The 20,152-nt window shown below is 38.2% G+C and overlaps 1 protein-coding gene across 1 annotated transcript in view; it reads left to right on the top strand.

Moving 5' to 3' along the window:
• il11ra (interleukin 11 receptor subunit alpha) overlaps positions 1–20,152 on the top strand; it is a 59,355-nt gene that overhangs the window by 24,906 nt on the left and 14,297 nt on the right. Inside the window, exons 2-8 of the mRNA XM_072453582.1 lie at positions 8,705–8,801; positions 14,234–14,300; positions 14,992–15,158; positions 16,325–16,439; positions 17,263–17,435; positions 18,265–18,428; positions 19,220–19,364. Of these exons, the coding sequence (XP_072309683.1) occupies positions 8,705–8,801; positions 14,234–14,300; positions 14,992–15,158; positions 16,325–16,439; positions 17,263–17,435; positions 18,265–18,428; positions 19,220–19,364 (928 nt within the window). The remainder of the gene's footprint in view (positions 1–8,704; positions 8,802–14,233; positions 14,301–14,991; positions 15,159–16,324; positions 16,440–17,262; positions 17,436–18,264; positions 18,429–19,219; positions 19,365–20,152) is intronic.

Consider the following 20,152-nt stretch of genomic DNA (forward strand, 5'->3'; position numbering starts at 1 on the left):
TGATGTAAAGTAGTTAGTCACAACTCCAGTTCCTAAGGATACATGGTAACTTTCCCAATCAGTCATGTTACCGGCCAAAAAGGTTAAACAGGCAGGGTGCCCAGTGGTTGCTATAGCGATCAGTGTCAACACAAGAGTCATTGTGATTGTCCCGCTGACTAGACATACATCTTTGCTCGACCCGCTGATCTCTGTGGTAAAGTACACCTCTGTGCTCATGCAAACACAGCAGCGCTCTCACACCGTGGATAACACCCACTCTGTCATGCTAAACCCGGATATTTATGACCCCACGCCTCATTTCCTTAATGTGCTGGACAAACTTACTGTGGAAGGAAGAAGACGACGTAACATCAGTCCAAGTTAATTTTTAATTGGTGACATCGTCTGTAATGAGTTTATGAGCAGGATATCCTGGAAGACTTTATGACGGCACTTGGAAGAAAAATGATATGTCCATGTTATCAAGGGTTATACACTAGTTTCAGGATACTAAACTTTCAAACTTGATTTTAATACTAAAGAATATACTTGATTCTCTATACCGAATTCAATACCAAAATGATAATTACATAAAATGCTCTTTCTTTTAAGTTAGACTTGAATTTTCAACACAAAAATATTCTTTATTTAAAATTGTAATTACTAATTACTAATTCTGATAAAATTCTAGATAAATTAGTTCAAGAGAAGTCTCATTTTGTCCTGATAATGTTTTTGTTTTTGGTCTCAATACTTGCTCAAATGAGTATCTAATATCAATACCAGTTTTAATATTGATTAGTATCTCGTTTTTGAAACTTTTGACAACTATTATACTTATTGAATGTACTTAATTTAACATATTTTATCCTTATAGAATAAAGAAAAATAGTATATTATTGTATTTTTGGTAAATTCATCGTTGTTTCACCACCAGATTAAAAACATCACAAGGGCAACATAAATAGCATAGAAGTAGTTGTAGTTTTTATAGTCTTTATTCTGCCATAAAAAAACATCTAAATCTAAAAGTAATGCAGTCTATAATCCACCCTAGTTTCCAACTCATTCTAACTTAAAACTGGTCTGCAAAATGTCTGAAAATCTGTTGACATCACTCATACCAGAGTAAAGATGAGTCAAAAAAAGACTTATTTATTCTATTTTGACAATATTCTCCAAATACTTTCAAAATAGTGTTCCTAATTATCTGAAAGCAATCTCATGCACTAAAGTACTCGTCAGTTCTTATTTAGTGCTACATTCTCGCCGTTGTCGTCTCCTCCTTTTGTCTTGAGGCTCGTCTTTCTCTTCCATCTCTCGTAAAGTCGTCTGAATGTGCAGCGGCATGCCAAAGTGGGAGTGACTCAGTCTGTGGGATTGTGCAGCCGCAAAGTGCCAAAAGAAGGTCCTTCAGGATCAGATTACTCATCTCCAGAGCGCGCAAACCCCATCTTACTACCCCGTCCTTTTTTAAAAAATCATGGACTATAGATTTTTACTTGTGAAAATAATCCACGATTCCCTCAGTTCACTCTTGGTATTTTGGTTTGAGAGTTTCTTAAGTTCTTCAAGGCAGATATGTAATTTAAGTACTCCCTTTAACCTCATTATTCAAAGCCTTGGAGTGGTTCTCTGCAGGGGTGTGCGGTTTATCTTGCTATATTTGTTCTCTGAGCTGTAGCTCCAAGTAATATAAATAAGAGTGGCGTCCATTTTTTAAAGCTACAGTGTTGATTCCCGGTGACAGTATCCATATGCACATTCTCCTGTCTATTCTGGTGCTTGCTGGCAGAGTTATAGCTGCAAGGTGAGTCAGAGAATAGACTTACAATTAGCTCACACATTTGTGCACTCTCAAAGCTCATGGTAAGTCGGGGTGAAATGTGAGAAGCCTGACGTGGTCCTTGACATTGTTAGCCTGATGCTAACATGGACAGATACTATTGTACGGTCCCTAATGACAGGTTTATGCCTTGTGGAGTAAAGACAAGGCAACACTAGTTTATTTGTAGAGCAACATTCGTATACAAGGCAACAGAAAGATGGTTCATATGGTGCTAACATGTCCGAGATGTACTTTGGTGCTAGGCCCTGGAGAGACTTGTACACAAGCAGAGCTGCTTTATGTTCTCTGCACTGGCTCCCTGTGGCTCAGAGACCTGAGCACAGGACTAATGAGTAAATCAAATACTAATCGAATACTTATGATGCAAAAATAAATGCATATCACAAACAGAACATAATGTGGTTTCCTGAACAGTTTTAGAATGATCTTGATCAGAACTAGTATAAGACTGTGTTTAATGAAGAAATAACTATTATTTATTGAAAATGTCAGTCTATTGTCTGAAACCTTGACCTAAAATATATAACTATATATATATATATATATATATATATATATATATATATATATATATATATATATATATATTAAAAAAATAAAAATAATACATACATACATACATACATACATACATACATACATACATACATACATAGTTTTTTTTTTTTTTTAAATAATATAATATATATCATTTGAAGTTTGGTTGGAAATGTTACTATTGTGACACTAGAATAGAATGCTTGATTTTTTGTATAGTTGTGAGCTTACTTTATATGCAGCTGGATTTACTTTATTTTTATTACTAAGTCAAATCAGAACACAACATGTAGCCTACTTTTCAATGGTCATGCAGTACTCTAAAATGGATGGTTCTTGAGGTGTATTAAAGGAAGATTATATACGCACACACATGCACGCACGCACACACATGCACGCACGTACGCACATGCACGTACGCACATGCACGCACACACATGCACGCACGCACGCACATGCACGCACGTAAGCACATGCACGCACGCACACACATGCACGCACGTACGCACATGCACGCACGTACGCACATGCACGCACGTAAGCACATGCACGCACGCACACACATGCACGCACGCACGCACATGCACGCACGTACGCACATGCACGCACGTTCGCACATGCACGTACGCACATGCACGCACGCACACACATGCACGCACGCACGTACGCACATGCACGCACGTACGCACATGCACGCACGCACACACATGCACGCACGTACGCACACACAATAAACAAACTTTATTGTCCCCAGAGGTAAATGTGTTGGGCTTAGTTCAACATGCCAAAAAGCAAGTTTATGCATTTCTCATTGTTCACTGTGTGAAAAGCACATCAATCATAGCATTTCAGGAAACCAAAATAATCGCCTTAATCCTTTAAGAATAACCCTTGTTTTGTCTCTGCCTTTTTCCATCGGAAACTAGTTAAGATCAAATATGTCGGCTGGATAAAGTCCTCGAATGTGGGGAGGTAGGAGCAGGAGTAGTTCATGATCATTTCAATTTTGGGCTGAACCTGGAGGCTCATACTGCTGCAGAAGCTCAGAAAGTTGAAAAAGCCAAAGCGTTGAACCACAGCAGAGCTAACATCCCTGCGACAGGTTCACTGACACTGAGGTGTGATGGAAGACATGCTGCTCAAGGGCTAGTGGCAGATTAGCACTCAGCTTCCAGTGAACAACACCGCTCTGAAATGTCAAGGAAGGACAACCCAATCCTCTGTATGTTTAGACTTTGCCTCCACTGGAATTAGCCAAGAATTATAATATCTACATGCACAATTTAGCAACAACCAACTGTTTGAGCCTTTTAGTAGATCATGTTTACTTGCACGAGGAATAAACACATGCAGCCTTGCTAAAAAATAATATGATTAAAAAATTACAAGTACAAAAAAACAGATATGCGATTGGCAAAACTTTTAATTTATTGATTGAGATACTTTTAAAAAAGAAATATCTTGTTTGAAAGGTTGGATAGTCCAGTTTTCAGTAGTAATATAGTTGCTATAATCCACTCTTGTCATTTCAGTGTGGCCTCAGTGTGTCTCTTTTTAGTAAGATAATGATTATTATTAATTAGTGCTCATGCAATTCCCCCTGGTGTCGCACTAAGTGGCTCTTATGTTTTATCAAGACCGTATCTTTTTTGGTATTAGATTGCAACAAATGTCCCAGGTCTGGAAACAGTTCCTGGCATTTGGAAAGACCAAATTGATGGTAATGAGGAAGTGCATTGACGATGCACAGGAGTATGGGTTCACGATCAACAAGATACATCGATGCACTTTCAGGGTTTTCGTGTCTCTAGTTACTCTGGGGAACAGTCAAATCCGTTTACTGAACCTTGGAAAGCTCGGTGAAGCGTAGAGCCAAGGACTGGTGCAGGCTTCAAATGCACATGACATAACTTTAAAAACAAATAACCTTTGCAGTGTATTCGCTGTTTTTGTTTCCTTGTTGAAAGGGTGGTTTTCTGCCTACATACAGCAGGGGGCACAGGACGCTTCAAATGGCCAAAAAACATGTATTTAACCATCTGAAGGACTTACAAAATATGTTTGATGAGGTAAAAGTGACTGAAAAAGGATATCTTGGGTCAACCATGTTCAAATTTATGCCCTAAAATAAATCTAAATGTAAAGAATGTATTTATCGGGCTGATTTTGTCACATATAACTTTATTTTGTCTTTCAGTATGTACAATTTTATAAAGCCGGTTTCATTGTTGTTTAGTCACAGTCTCAATAGTCGTGAATAATCGTTCAATCGTGATGTTTTTTTCTCACAATAATTGTAACACTAAAATGTTATTTCTTGACAGCCCTACTTGCGAATTGACATTTACAACCAGTGGAGTTTTTTTCTTTGTTTTTGTAAGTAAAACATTCAAAAAACCTTGAAGGGATGAGTGTTCTGGGGGGAAAGGAATGTAAACATGGACGGCAGTGAGAATTAGAATTTAGTGGGAGACGTCGTAGTATTGTGGTGGTGAATGTGGCATCTGCGCGCTAGATCAGAAGGCGCTGATGGGAAAAGAGTCTTGCAGAAAGTCTGTTGGGGTTTTTGAACGATGGAGTCTGCCACCTGCCATTGGATAAACATGACCGTCATAATGAGGTGCGCCTACCCTTCTGGGAGAATTACACTCTGCAAAGGTCACGATTCATAGATGTGATGAATAGGCCATTAAAGCTGGATTTAATAGAGGTCATGTTTATAATTCCTGTTTAGATGGGTCAAACTGATTAACCGTCTGCACAAATGTACTGCAAATATTTAGCTAACTTTCTTTCTTCGCTCGTTGAAAGGTCACTTTTTCAATTGAATTGTTGTTCTGGAATTTGTTTTAACATTTTTGTTATGTAATTTAGTTATGATAGTATGATATTTAAAAAAAAAAAAAAATCCACACTATCAAAACAAAAATGTACATGCCTTGATTGACTAAAAACTCAAGAAATTCTCATTTCAAATTATGAATAAAAACAGCTTTTTTCTTAGATTTTATTAAAAAAAGACCCTTGGAATTATTGCATTATATTTAGTTTGGTGCAATATTTTATAATTAAAGTATTATAATATTGTTATCCAATATTGCAATATTGATGCTTTTGCAACATATTGGTCTGCCCGGCATACAATTATTTAGCCTCTTATTGTAAAAAGCAGAAGTACAGTATGTTTTTGACTGGTACTCTGGAGGAAGTACTGATGTCCTCCAGCTTGACAGTTTTTTAAATGAAGTTCACATGCTTCTGTTTCAGTCCATGATTATTATGTTATAAAAGCCTTTGTTTATTATGTCCATGCTATAGATAATCAGAAAGCAACTTCTATGACTAGGTATAGATACTTGTAAGTACTAAATTATTTATTTCTGCTATTTATGAATTTAGTTGCGTATTTATTTCATGTTAAAAAAAACTAGGATTATTCTGCTTTAGGTATTGTTCTTTGTAATATTTGTCGAAATTGGTTATTGTGACAGGCACTAACAATTAATTTAGTCGTTGTCTAGTCACGCAATTATTATACTGTACATTCAGACTTTTCATATACATTTTAAACCAAATAAAGGTTGAAATATGGCATATTGGCACTGAAAGGTTCTAGATACTTAATATTTACAAATAAAGTGCATTATTGATGGAAATCCTAAATGTTTTTCTGTTTTTCTTTAACGTTTTTTAATACTGCCACTGTCTTTGTTGTAAAAAGGATCTCTTTTGTGTTTGTGGAGAGAGAGTAGTGTTTTTTCACAATTAGTCGATTGAATTTTGCAACCTTATTTTAAGTACACAGTAACAAGCCATTATGTTTTCGTAAAACTTTATTCTGCTTCATAGCTTAAAGACAAGACAATTGTGACAATCAAATAGAATATTACAGACAAGGTTTCATCTAGACTCGACCATCTAGAGCCGCAGTAGTTGTGTCAAGTACTCTGCATTGCCTTGTGTACAAATGTGCTCTAAAAAAATAAACTTTCCCTGCCTTGCCTAATACAGCACAATTTTGTTAAAAGAGAAAAACTAGACATGCTGTCAATGCTAATAAATGGTCAGAATATTGAACTAAAACTTATTTCATATACTGAAGGTTTTTGAACAACACCTTCCGTCATATACTGCCTGTGTTTGAAAGCACAGTCATCCCCCTTCAACCCCCCTCTGTGTACTGAATTAATGTGTTTTACCATTCATATGCATGATTCACTCTGGTTGTTGAAATAAACTAAGTCTCAATGTCTTTAGAGAAAAGCAGCCTCTTCTTTTCAACAGGATTGTGTAGTTTTAGGAGGACAAGGTCTGGAACATGGCATTGAGAACTTATAAACAACCTCGATTCAACCTTTCACTTTCAATGTGTGGTCAAGTCGTAATTTATTACTTTCTCTTCACCAAAGTGAGTCACATTTCAAGTAAACTTTATCACAATCGCGTTGAATAACTACAGTTTACAAAGTAGGGATGAGCAGCATGACAACAATTCATGTAAACTTACCGTAGTGTCTTTATAGTGCCTTGAAGAGGTGTGAAAGCCTTAATTTGAGTACAAAGCTGCATTCAAGAGAAACTTTCTGAATCACAGTGTCTCAATAGCTAATTGTCACCGGAATGAGATCGCAATTTGATTTTGATCACAATATTTCCCATTTCTAAGTCACCAATTTGAGGACTGAAGGAGCAGGACCAGCGTGGTCCAAACATTCACCAGCAAATACCGTTTTTGATCTCTGCTATATGGCCAACCATTAACTATTATTTGGCCAATCAGTTAAATAGCTGATTTTGGTTCTATATTTTTAAATAGATACTACTTTTTAACCACATTGAGCTAAAAGTTTGGCGACCAAGGACAACTTCATTATCAAAGTTTTTCATAAAATCATATTGTCAATCATCTATCTTATTGTACTGCTCACTGCTCATTACAATTCGTTGTTGCATCACTGTAGCTATTGTTTTAGTGTCTTTTGTTTGAAGAATATCTGACTTTAGAGTGAATAAACAAGGTTTTTACGCAAAGATCTAAATTGATGGCAAATTTGATTATGGGATTTGTGGTTAATTCATTTATTTTAGGGCTGAAACAAGATCATTTAGCAATGGAATAATCCTTATGCACAGACTTCAGAAGATGCCACATGCAATGAAAAGAGGTTTTATGGCAGATTACATCAAAATGACACTGAAAACCTGTATAAAGGAGTTTTTGATGAAAAAAAAATTAATTTGGTTTCCTCAAGATTTCCTCCAACGTCCTCCAGAGCAATATTTTGCTGCAGCCCATTTCGTTTATAATTTGACTGTGTAGAAAAGTCACCAGTTTCATCACTACTCTTTTGAGCATTGTTTCAATTGTTTCCAGCATTATTTCCTTTTTGTGTATAATCAGTTGAATTCTCTAGAGGCAGTGCTAAAGCGAGGTGACTTTGGCTGAGGTATGTGCGACTCTCTACACTGAACCTGCTCCGGCCGTAGTGTTTTATCAGTGTGTGTCAGGCACGTTTGTTGACGCGGCTTAAGTTCATCCCCTCTGGATAAAAATATCAACGGCAGTAGCGTGCCAGTGTTCTTACAGGTCTGCAGCAGGCCCTGGAGCGTGCACTTCTAATTGTCGTAAAGGTGTCAGAATGACATGTTTGTTTTTTTGTACAAACCAAGCGGAAGTTTAAGATTTTGTGTCTCAAAGACTATTTTCGATGCTTTTAATGTGTATTTTTTCACAGTTTGTGTAAAAAGTGTAAAAAGTAGGGCATGAATTTAAAACAGACAATTAAGGCCATGATTTGGATTGACTGAACCCTTATCTTTTTTTTTTTTTTTTTTAATCTTTGTCATAGTAATCAAGAGTTTGAGTTAACTTGTTAGTAAATTATCAATTGAATCCTTTTCTGTAAATAAAAAAATGAATTCACATTTTCCAACTCTTTTCTGTTAATCTTTCACTCGTTTATGCAACAAGGAAACATTCAACAATACTATCAACCTTTCCATGACCTATTTTTGGGTTTAAACCAACCATTTGTGCTTCATTAATGTTGCGCAGTTCATAGAAAGCAGTCATTATCCCCAGTATATTTACTGAGTTATAACAATATGTCTTCTATTCAGCCAAAGCTCTACAGACCAATCAGATCTGACAGCCGCCTTAAATGTTGTCTCTTTGGGATCTCCTTTTGAAGTGACAGACTTTGCTATACGCTGCACCAGGACTTATTTGAGCTTTAAATAGTAAATGCACTGCACTTGTTGATGATGATGTTAATGGTGTGATTAACATGTTGTATTGAATGTAACCAGATGCCCTCTCTGTCCTTGTCATTGCAGATGCCAGGCCTATGGTCCAGCCCTGTGTGTCTGACAGTCATCTGCTTTTTATCCTGGTCTCTGGCTCCCAGTCGTGCTCAGAATGGAAAGGATGAAGGTAACACATGCTGCACAGCTACAGATCAACTACAGACAAGGACATCTATTTAAAAGACACGCATTAGGCCAAATTTACTTTGTTGAGCTTTTCATCATGGTCTAACATTCCCTCAGCAAAAACATACCTGGAGTCTTATTAAACAGAATACATCAAATAAGTTTGAATGAAACTAAGTCCTCAAAAAACATTACATTCAGAATTCTCCAGATTTGTGACATCATAGGCAGAGCTTTGACATCCTCTGCGTTGATTTTAAGTCCATAAACCATGGCCAGACTCGTTCTGAGCATTTCTGCCATCAAATTGCGCGACTATTGTGCGCTTTCATTAGTATGTCGGGGGCAAGCTAGGTTTGTTTATTTCCCTATGGTAGGTGGAACTGATGTGAAGTCTTTAAAGTTCTTAAGCAATAGATGCTAAAGTAAATGTACTCATGAGCATGTTTAAAGTCCAATAACAACATACAAATACATCATATTTGTCCTTTTATATGGTGTTTTTGTTGCAGTTTGATGTAGATATTATTATTGTATGTTTGTTTAAAAGGCAAGGGACCCAACTCAGTATCATGAACTCTTGAACTTGTGCAGAATAACTGGCAATTAGGCCTGTGACGAAACACTTTTTACATAGAATAAAACAATTGACTCGTACTTTTTACTTTAAATAGTTGTCTTTTGTTAGCAAGTTACTCTTGTGTGTGCAGTTTGGTTTGGCTTTTGTCAGCGCCACACAAATTCCCCTTTTAGTCGACAAAAATCGATGCTCAGGTCACGCCTTGAGGCTTTAGTCAACTACAGCTCTGTCAAATCCAGAAATTTAAAAAAGCATTAATCACACTTTTGAAATATAAATTGAAAACATAGGTCCCAACACCAAAGCACTGGACGCAGTGCAGAATCTTTCCATTATTCATTCTTCGACGCACCATAAAACGCTGACTTACTCTTTCCAATGCTCTTGTTCAAACTTGCCATTGTTCATTTTAAGATTTTTTTTTATTCACCCTTCACTTTTTTAGCTCTGCATTCATTCACAAGACGATGCTTAAAGTGCTTTGGGACCTCTTATGTAAAAAAACCAACCCAAAAAGCAAACGGCTTCTACTCTATTTGACGCCTTTATTCTCACACTTGATAAATTACTCCGTTATTCGCAGAAACTATGGCTCCCCTGCAGGTAAGTCTATCAAGAGTTTTCCCATCTATCCCAGCTTACAGTCGCTCCGTGGTCTTTTTTATATTGTTTTGAAAGTACTGGGTTTCGTCCAGCTTGCACTTTTTTACCTTCAACATTCAGTGTCAGGAGAAACGTACAGCTACACATGTGAGTTAGCGTTAGCATGTGCATATTATTTACTATGGGCGTGCGAGGCTGAGTGTGCATGTGTCGAGGCCCCAAGGCACAGCCAGATATGTGCGGAACGCTGCGGGTTTTGTGGGGAATTATTTTCTTCATTGCCAATAAATCATGAATACGCACATTGTGGCCAGCTTTTAACAGTGGAGAGACAAAAAAAATTGGGTTGAAATATTGGGGCCTTGAAAGATTATTGCGTTATAATGTTGAGTTATGCATTGTATGTTGTTAAAATGTAATGTTTTTTGCAGATGTTATGTGTATAACAATGCAACTGAATTCTTTAAAAAAAGACAAAAATAATAACATCCAGGAAACAAAATTATTTTTATGTACTTCAGTCACACATTGAAAAGTGATATTGATGTAATAAAATTAACTTGAATTTTTTTTTTTTTTTCCCCCAAGTTTCAGCATTTAGTGTTTGATCATTTATCTTGATTACTTCAGAATTTGGACCGGCAGAATTTCTGAAACGCTGAACAATGTTCTGTTTCCTGTGAACAATAGAGATTTCCATGGAACATTTCGCAATATGAAGTCGTTCTAAGGAAATGGGCCTTCCTATTAAGATAAATGCTTCAAAACAACCAATAATTTAGCCCAGAAATTACTTTTTATGACATACAGTGCTCCTGAATAAAATAAATTGTACACATGGGCCGCACCTGTCAATAAGCTGCAAGTGCCCATGCTGTAACATGAGATATTTACACATATAGTACATCGTAGTGATGAGCCAGTTGTCTTTTGAACCAGGGGTCTTGTGGTGCATCTGCGGACTGTGGGTCTAATTAGACTAATTCCTCTGTGACTGAGTGATTGTAATAAAACATGTGTCCCCTGGACAGTGACCACTGTCCACTGACGTCTTCTACAGTGTGTCAAAAGTTTGTGCTTCTTGGTAAAAGTAAGAGTAAAAATCTATAAATCAGATGCACCTTTATGGCTGCAGGGTTCAAAGCGTGGGAAAAAGGTTGCGGCTTTAAGTCAGAAAAATACAGTATATATTATTTGTTATGTTTGACATACAAACTGTAAGTCAATGAATAAACCATTTCAATTTAAAATTAGTCATTTAATGAGAAAACATTTTGCACATGAATAATTATTCTTTGGCTTTTGCAGTAATGCGTCTGCCACAGAGTTCTAATTACAAGTTGTGTTACCATCCATTGGGCTCATTCCCATACAAAAATTACATCATGCATGATTTAAGATTTATTCAAATTAATGACCACTGAAACTCTCAGTCACAAACAGTTGCATTTAAAGCTGCTTCCCAAGAGCATAATATGTTGGTTTATTCATTTAAAACCACAGTATAATCTCTGAAACAGGGTTCTAGCTGTTTCTGCAGGCCAGAAAGCAAAGCTTAAGTGTTGGTCAAAGCCAAGTATTGAAAAACACTTTCCAAACGTCCTTCTGTGTACAATTTGATTAAGGATTACCTTAGTTGGTCTGCGGGGGCATATGAGGGTATTGCAACAGAAAATGATCGTCTAAATAAAGAATTAAGGCAAATCAAATTCTAACATTCTCATTTCCTCATCCGCCTACACTAAACCTGACGTGTTAATAGTCATTTATTCTTATTAGAGAGTAGCAAGACTTGAACTGGTTCCATGTTGTCACCAGTGAATCCAAGACAAAGGGATTTTTTGGTAATGAAAATAAGTCCGGACCTGGAGTCAGCAGCAGCAGCAGCAGCAGCAGCAGCAGCAGCAGCAGCAGCGACGTGCATAGAGCAGCGTGTGCAGTGTGTGTGCAGTGTGTGTGCAGTGTGTGTGCAGTGTGTGTGCATGCCTGTATGATTGCAAATTAATGGAGGTGTGTGCGTGGCAGGCTGGCAGCTCGGATCATATTTTTCCACTGAAAAGTCTACGGCCATTGCCAGCCTGAAGAACAGCGGAGCCAAGCTAAACAAACCTGCACAGGACGGCACACTCGGACCAGCCAGATAAAGTATCAACTCGGCAAATTAACCCTAACCGCAAATATTTACTTTGGTACGCAGAGCTCTGCTTCAAATCCACAGGACGCTTTTTCATTTTGGATGACAGTGGGGAATACGTTTGTGTCATTGGTCACATTGCAGGGGGATAATCTGGTCTAGTAGAGGGGGGAAAGTTACCTGACTTAACCTGTTGTGTGCATATATAGTGCTCTGCAGGGCTTTTTAAGGAGGCCTTGGCTGCTGTTGTAAAACATTGTGCATTGTTCTCCGTGGAGCCACAAAGTCTGCTCGCCTTAAACCTGACTTTTGCACACTTCACTCTTTCGTACAGCGATTAGACCTCTTGCTATAGCTCTGAACTTGTACACTAGGAGAAGACATAGCATGAGCTTTTGGGCCGCTCCTTTCCACATCATTTTCCATCTACAGAATTTGATTAAAAACAACATCGATCACATCAAATTGTAAATCATCATTTTCAGAAATTGCTCTGTAGGCGTTACACAATTGTGGTGGTAAAATAAGGCAAGGCAAGTTTATTTGTAGAGCACAATTCATACACAAGGCAATTAAAAGTGCTTCAGACAACAGGAAACAAATGCATTAAAACACAAAGACATGGCAGAAATCACCAAACAGTTTAAGGCATAAAAGAGAAGAGTGCAAATTAAATAGTTTAAGTCATATGCACGGCTAAACAAAACTGTGTCAGAGTAGAAGCCTGTCTCACATCTTCAGGAAGACTGTTTCAGATTTTAGATGCATAAAACTGAAACGCAGATTCCCCATGTTTAGTCCTGACTCTGGCACCAGCAGGAGGCCGGTCCATGTTTAGTCCTGACTCTGGTACCAGCAGGAGGCCGGTCCATGTTTAGTCCTGACTCTGGTACCAGCAGGAGGCCGGTCCCTGAGGTCCTCAGAGTCCGAGATTGTTCATGGTACTAACATGCCCGAGATGTACTTTGGTGCTAGGCCATGGAGAGACTTGTACACAAGCAGAGCTGCTTTAAAGTCTCTTCTCTGAGCCACAGGAGCCAGTGCAGAGACCTGAGAACAGGACTAATGTGATCATACTTCCTGATTCTAGTCAGAACCCGAGCAGCAGCGTTCTGGATGTACTGCTGCTGTTTTACAGCTCGTTTGGAGAGGCCTTTGAGCAGGCCGTTACAGTAGTCTAATCTACTGGAGACAAATGCATAATATAGTTTCAGAGCGGAGAAAAACATGGCTGCCAATCTTCAATGTAAAGACTCGTATACCACATTCATAAGCAGACCAAGTTGGTAAAGTTGCACTTGTACAGCACATTCACACTAAAAGCTGCTTTTACAATACTGGGCCATACACTTTTCACTCAACTACATTGAGAAAAGTCTGGTACAGTCTCTTGAAACTGCATAAAGTTTGTTATGATCTTAAAAGGACACTTTCGTTTGCACACTTTTATGAGTTTGTCTTCTCTGCACACTCTAAAATCAATTAAATCCCTTCAGTCAAATTGCGTTCACAGTACTCACGTTGCATAGATACCGTTTTGGAAACTGAAGTGTAGTTTTTAAAGTGGGTTTTATAAATGTATACCTTTTTTAAATCTGAACTAAGTACCTTTTGTGAAAGAGCCCCCTGCAGCTCCTTTGAGACAACACATGGTCAGAAATTATCGTAAAAGCTTTTTAATTTTTTTATTTCTTTATTAAAAGCATTTTTTAAAGCCAATACAATACAGTGAAGTTCTATATAAGTTCATGGTGGGCAGAAATGTTGCCTTCAGAACTTCTGCCCATTGTTTACCTTCTCAGCTTCTTGTGCTATTATTAAGATGACTTTTAATGGGTCATAATGACATATTTTAATAGTAGCTGTAATAAAACTTTCGGAAAAATAAACCATTCTACATTCAATTGGCTTTCTTCTAGGAGCAAAGCCTTCTCCGCCCTGAGCCCACTGTTCCCAAGCCTTGTATGGTCATGTTATTGTCACACTGTTGATACTATTGTAAACGGCGGCGCTTAAATCACGTTAATGTTGACGCAGAAACATGCAGTGTGTCTGATTGAGCCGGAGTTTTGCAATCCCGACATTGTTTAAATGTTTTATTTGAATTTGTTTGCAGTGTCTGGCCTGCAGTACGGCCGCTTAGAGTCCAACGTAACTCTGGCATGTGGGAAGTCACCAATCAGGTATGCTACTACAAATACTGGGACTCAGAAAGGCCTGTGTACTAGTTCCTGTAACACATTCCACCTTGGTACAGATTGCGGTTCCGGTTGAAGCTGTAGTTTGTGCACTTTACCAATAACTGAAATTGATTGTAATTCGTATTAGCCATAATAACCAGCGTAATTGCACACATTAAAACTAAAATAGATAAAATGCCTTTTAAGAATATTGCCTTACATGGGTTATATTTCTACAGCTGCCAGAGGGCTGATTGATGAAATGTTGTCTGTCAATCAGTGCCAATGGCTTTTCTGACCAGTACTAATCATGGACTCATTTGCTACATTCATACATAGGCAAATCTGGTGAAGTGTCTTGCCCAAGGAGATAATGGCACTAGTCAGAGCAACAGTCAAAAATGACTTGTGAGACACGATGTCCCATTGCAACAGTGATAAACTAATAAGAATTGTTAAGGGTAATACTTTTAATATCATGTTTTATTATTTGAGTATTATGGCTGTAAAATCTAAACTTAAAGTCAAATACTATGAATGGCAACGCAAATTCATTTTAGCCATTTAAATTGTCTGGAAATGCACAACAATCTGAGCATTTGTTTTTGTAAACATGATGAAAGTCCTAATAAGCATTAGGCAGATGTGGGATAGCGAGTACAGCCTAATTGTTGACATCCCTGTTCCTCGGCAGGACACCTGTGGTGTGGCATCTTAACCACAGCTCAGAGTTACCATGGCACCAAGTGACCTCCAACGGAAGCCTCATCCTCCTCCAGACGGACCACTCGGCCCAGGGCGACTACAGCTGCTATGACAACCAGGGCCTTCTGGTGCACTCGCTCAGGCTCAGACTCGGATGTAAGTTTGGACTCCCATTATCTTATGTTGTATCAGTTGGTTTCAGTGGGAAAAAATTGCACCATTGTTGCCATAGCAATCAACAAATCAGAACAAAAATCTATACAATCAATTGTCAAACATCCTCAAAATGAACAGGAAGCTGAAATCCAGCAGTCATTGGAGTGCTGGCATCTTCCTCTTTAACCTGAACCTGTGTTACAGCATCACAGGGATATTCATTCAGGAAGACCAGCTCGGATACAGTACATGTTCTTGAGTTATTTTTGAAAAAAATATGCTGGCAGGGATCGATTGGTACAAAGTTTCCACGTTATGATAATTTGACGGAAAATAACAATATGTCCTGGAAATGCATACTTTGTAACTAAAAACATTAGATAATGAGATTTGGGAAACACAGAATGATTACCAGGGCAAAACTAGTAACAATTGATGACCAAAAATAAGTATGTGCTGCTTTATTTTGAAAGGTAATAAATGAGCCCGTCCATCTTAGTAGTAGTTGTAGTAGTAGTAGTCTCACACCTTCAAATTGGTGTAGAAGTACTATAGTTCTATTAACTTCATTAAAGTGGATCATGGAATGAAAACAGAAACATTACCAACATAAGGAATTCTCATTATTTCTACTTTGAAAATTTGATATTATGAAACCAAGTGTGGTGAATGGACTTGGTTGTTACATAGACAAAAGCTGTCCACTTCCTCTGACTGTTCCTTCAGGAAATGGGCTTCCTTTTGGGGACAGCGGTCTGTCGAATAGTGATAGAGAGGGATTTTCCATCGTGCATGACATTCCACAGAAAATCGTGTTAAAGGGGAACTGTCAAGCAAAATGGACATCTAAACAAATACATTATTTCACCAAAACCATAGCTGGAGTTGTGTTTTGCTTCATTTAGGCGTGTTTTATTTATCTTTCAATGCCTCTCTGCTTGGTTTAAAAGTAATCATTTTAGCTCCGCCTTCAGAATACAAAACAATGTAACCAATACAATATGTAACCAATACAATAACCAAAACAATGAAAATACCCACTTTTTGTTACAGTTAATGGAACACAGGTAAAATTCGGCGTAAACCAAGGACACCAGAATGTTCACTCTCCTTCTTTCATTGACCTTTGATCCTGTGGTTACCTTGTACTGGCTTCCGTTTCCTAGATCCTCCGGGCGAGCTGAGCATTTCCTGTCGGGTGCCCAGTCACAAGCACGTGCGCTGCTCTTGGGCCGACTCCACGGACACTCACCTGCCGTCCGAGTACACTGCCTCCTACGGGTAATGCTTCAGAATAACATGCCTATATAGTGTACTCTCGCTCTGTATTTTGGAGGACTAATTATTAAATTAAAAAAATGTCAGCAGAGATACTTGAGGTATGGTATGCTGTATTACTCTACAAGCTTGAGGTTGGTAGGTTGGCAATGAGATTTTAAAAGGCCAAATACTAAACTAAGTGTTCATTCAAAAGTGTGATAAATGTATTGACCAGTGGCGACCCAGCAGCACCCAGTAATATAACAATCAGTTCAATCTCATGCGTTGTTAGAGCTGGAGAGGATGTCAATCCGTGATCTGTCTCGCATAGTAAAACAAATATATATTTAAAAAACTGTGTTCTTATTGAAAAAAAGAAGTTGCACAAACAAATATACAATGTTCCTCTAAATATTAAAGACCCTGTACCCAATGCTTTATTGTAAAAGAACAAGATCTTAGGGTCAAAATTAAACCGTTCTGCTTCTGATTATAGAGCGCTTTATTCTCCGAAAACCAGGAAATGCGTTTGTTAGCATGTTTGTTAGCAAAACTCCGCCCTGACCTCTGAAAGTTGAGAAAAGGGATTATAAACTCCAGCTTGGGACACTTGAGAAAGTGAGGATTCTAGTTTAGACTCGTTCTGTTTTTTAGGTCAGTAAAAACAGATCCAGTGCCTTTAAGCATAATATTTGTATCTCTGTTAACTTCTATGTTAAGGATGTGTTTCCTACAGGTGCTCCGGTTTCCCCGTCAGTCAGGGTCATTTTTATCCCCCTTTATCACCCAAACCCCTGGTCAAACGCTGGACACTTATGGCGTGACCTTACTTTCTTTGTTCTAGGGGTAATAACCAGGAGGAGGACGGGTGGAGGCCGTGTGTGGTGGATGCCTCTGGGAAAGTCTGTGACATCTATCATCCCGGGTTCTGGCAGGTCACCCACATCCTCCAAGTCACCGAGACCAACGCCCTGGGCTCCAGCACCACGCAGGCCTTCTTCAAGCTCCACGAACTTTGTACGATTTTTACGTCAGCCTTTGGATTCTGGCATTTGACCGTAATGCTCACATGTGACAGACAAAAAGCATGTGCCTTGCCTTGGCGTTGTTCTCTATTTCGACTGACATTTAGTGCTATTTTGGCATAATTTCAGTTTTACATGTTTTATGTATTCATTCTAGTAATCGGTAATAATTTCAAATGGAGGGTATATGAAAACAATTAAGTTACTACTGCACAATTGTTTTTAGATTACTTTGGATTGTGGCGTTATTTAAATATTCATCATGCTTCAAAATTAGCATTATCAGCAAGACAAAAATGCCTAATTTCTCAGTCTTAAACATGTCAGTCACATCCACCCGCAATTGTCCTTCACAGTGTGATCTGTCAGGAATTATAGATTTTAGCACGGCTCAGCAATAACCTCCATAGAGATAAAAAAAAAAAAAGGAAATTAAGCAGTAACAGTGAGCTAACAGTGAGCTAGCTGGGCGCCGTTGTGCGTTCATCTGAATTTTTAACTATAACGAATCTAGACTGTTATTTTGCTAAATGAATGAAAAACTATGAGTTGCATTGATACCAACAGACACTAGTCTTAAAACATAAACAAATTATCAAAACTAGGCTAGATTCACTCTCAAGTCTTTTAAACGCACTCCAAAATGTTTATAAATGTTTGGCTCAAACGCTTTACAAGTGTCAGTTCTTACACTGTTTTTTAAATTCAAAGTAGTTCATTTTGACAGTCACACCATTCAGTACAAGGACCCAGTTTTTACGAGGTCTTCCTGTACTTGCCCGGTGGCTAAATGCCTCGTCTTTCCTCGTATCTCCTGACAGTAAAACCAGACCCTCCAGAGTCCGTGGTGGTGGACTCAGTAGAAGGATATCGCACCAGGCTGATGGTTTCCTGGAGCTTCCCCTCCTCGTGGCCTCAGGAGGACGCGTTCCCCCTCATGTTCCACGTCAGATACAGGCCTCAGGGATCGTCCTACTGGTCTGAGGTATTCAACTCACTCTGTATAAACTAATATTGAGATCTTCATTTCTGTAGTTTTTGTAATTTTAATTGGTTTGAAAATATTTCTGACGTCAAAACATTACTTCTTATTCTTTCTTCTTAGTGAGAAAAAATGTTAACACTGTGGCACTTTGACTGTATTTGCTAGATTATTTCTGAACCAGTTGAAAATGTAAATCAACCAGTTAAATATTCTACATAAATTTGTCAAAGCTTACAAAAATTACAAATAATTGTAATCATACTTTTAAAATCGTTATCAGGACTATAAGGACTCTAAAACGCATGCGGGTAGACATTTAAAAACAAATACAGTGGCATTATTAAATCAAACTATTTCTGATTTTCATCGATAATACACTTTATCCGTGATTATTCTCGATGCAGAAACCTCCAGTCACTTTTATCTGGTTAAAAATGAATGGAAATAGAAACTATTATGACTATTTGACTAATCAAGAATAATCTGACTAGCCGACACCTAAAATAAACATTAGTTCCTGCCCTTTATCAATAAACTCAACTTTTGCAGCGCACTGTTCCTGGTAATAATATCTACCATGAATAATAAAGTGGAATAAGTCAGTGTTTCTTCCTCCTGACTTTTGGCTTCTGCTCTACAACAGTTCATAAAACTCTTTCAGCGCCTTCTAAGTTTCACTTTTAGTCAGACAAATGTGACCTCAGACTTTGGCCAAAAACAATCCCCTCCTGTCGATGAGGCGTTTCTCCGCGCTGCCGTTGGCGTTCACTGTCGTTTCTGTCCCCCCTCAGTTGTTCTCGGAGGAAGGCCAGCTCACGATATTCGACGCACTGGCGGGACACGTCCACCAGGTGGAGGTGCGAGCGCGGGACGAGTTCAATCAGTGGACCCAGTGGAGCGAGTGGAGCGACCCTGGCTTTGAACGGCCCTGGGAAGGTTAGTAGCAAAATTGTACATCACTTCCTTTTTCTAAATAAAATATATCAAACTAGACGTAGCTGGACTTGAAGGACAAACATTATGCATTATTTGTATTGTTATTAGCCCCTAAACATGCTCAAAAACAAATTACTTCATGTCACTTTGGCTTTTCTCACACCAGGAACTGACCTTTAGGCTCCATCTACTGGATGCAGAGAGAATTACATAGGAGAGGGGAGCGAATGCTAGCTCGCTCCGACATGCTAAACTCGCCACGCAGTCGTAATGATGCAGAAATGCTCCAATTCTGGAGTTGATTTATTAAATTAAAACAGTGCGGAAGATCTCGGAGCCACGTCACAGGTAGAATAAAACAGAACAGAAGAGACAATTCAGAACTTCATTTTTAACCGACAAACACTACATTCTAATTTTGACAATCACAGTATTTTAATTTTTTTTTATGTATTTCCCACCTCTACACGTATTGTGATCCAATTGAAATTGTGCTCTGAATCCAAGAAAATTGTGGTCATCAAGCCCTACGCTACACTGAATTGCAAACACTTACTTGCTTATCTTTGGGGTGTAATGGCCAATGGCCAAAGGTTTTAAAGGGTTTCATACTGATGCCATGCTTTTTCTTTTCATTTTTTCTAATAAAAATCAACAAGTGAAGAACAAATAAAATGGCTTTCAATATTTTTTTCTGAACATGAATAATACAGTCCATTTGACACAAAAACTCTACTCCATCTGCAGGAACTTTTCAGCTCTCTTTCAAATCTTCAAACTCTATTCAC

This window comes from Eucyclogobius newberryi, unplaced genomic scaffold, assembly GCF_026437365.1.
Source record: "Eucyclogobius newberryi isolate DKJ021-1_F unplaced genomic scaffold, fEucNew1.0.hap1 SCAF_2, whole genome shotgun sequence".
Classification (NCBI taxonomy): Eukaryota; Metazoa; Chordata; class Actinopteri; order Gobiiformes; family Gobiidae; genus Eucyclogobius; species Eucyclogobius newberryi.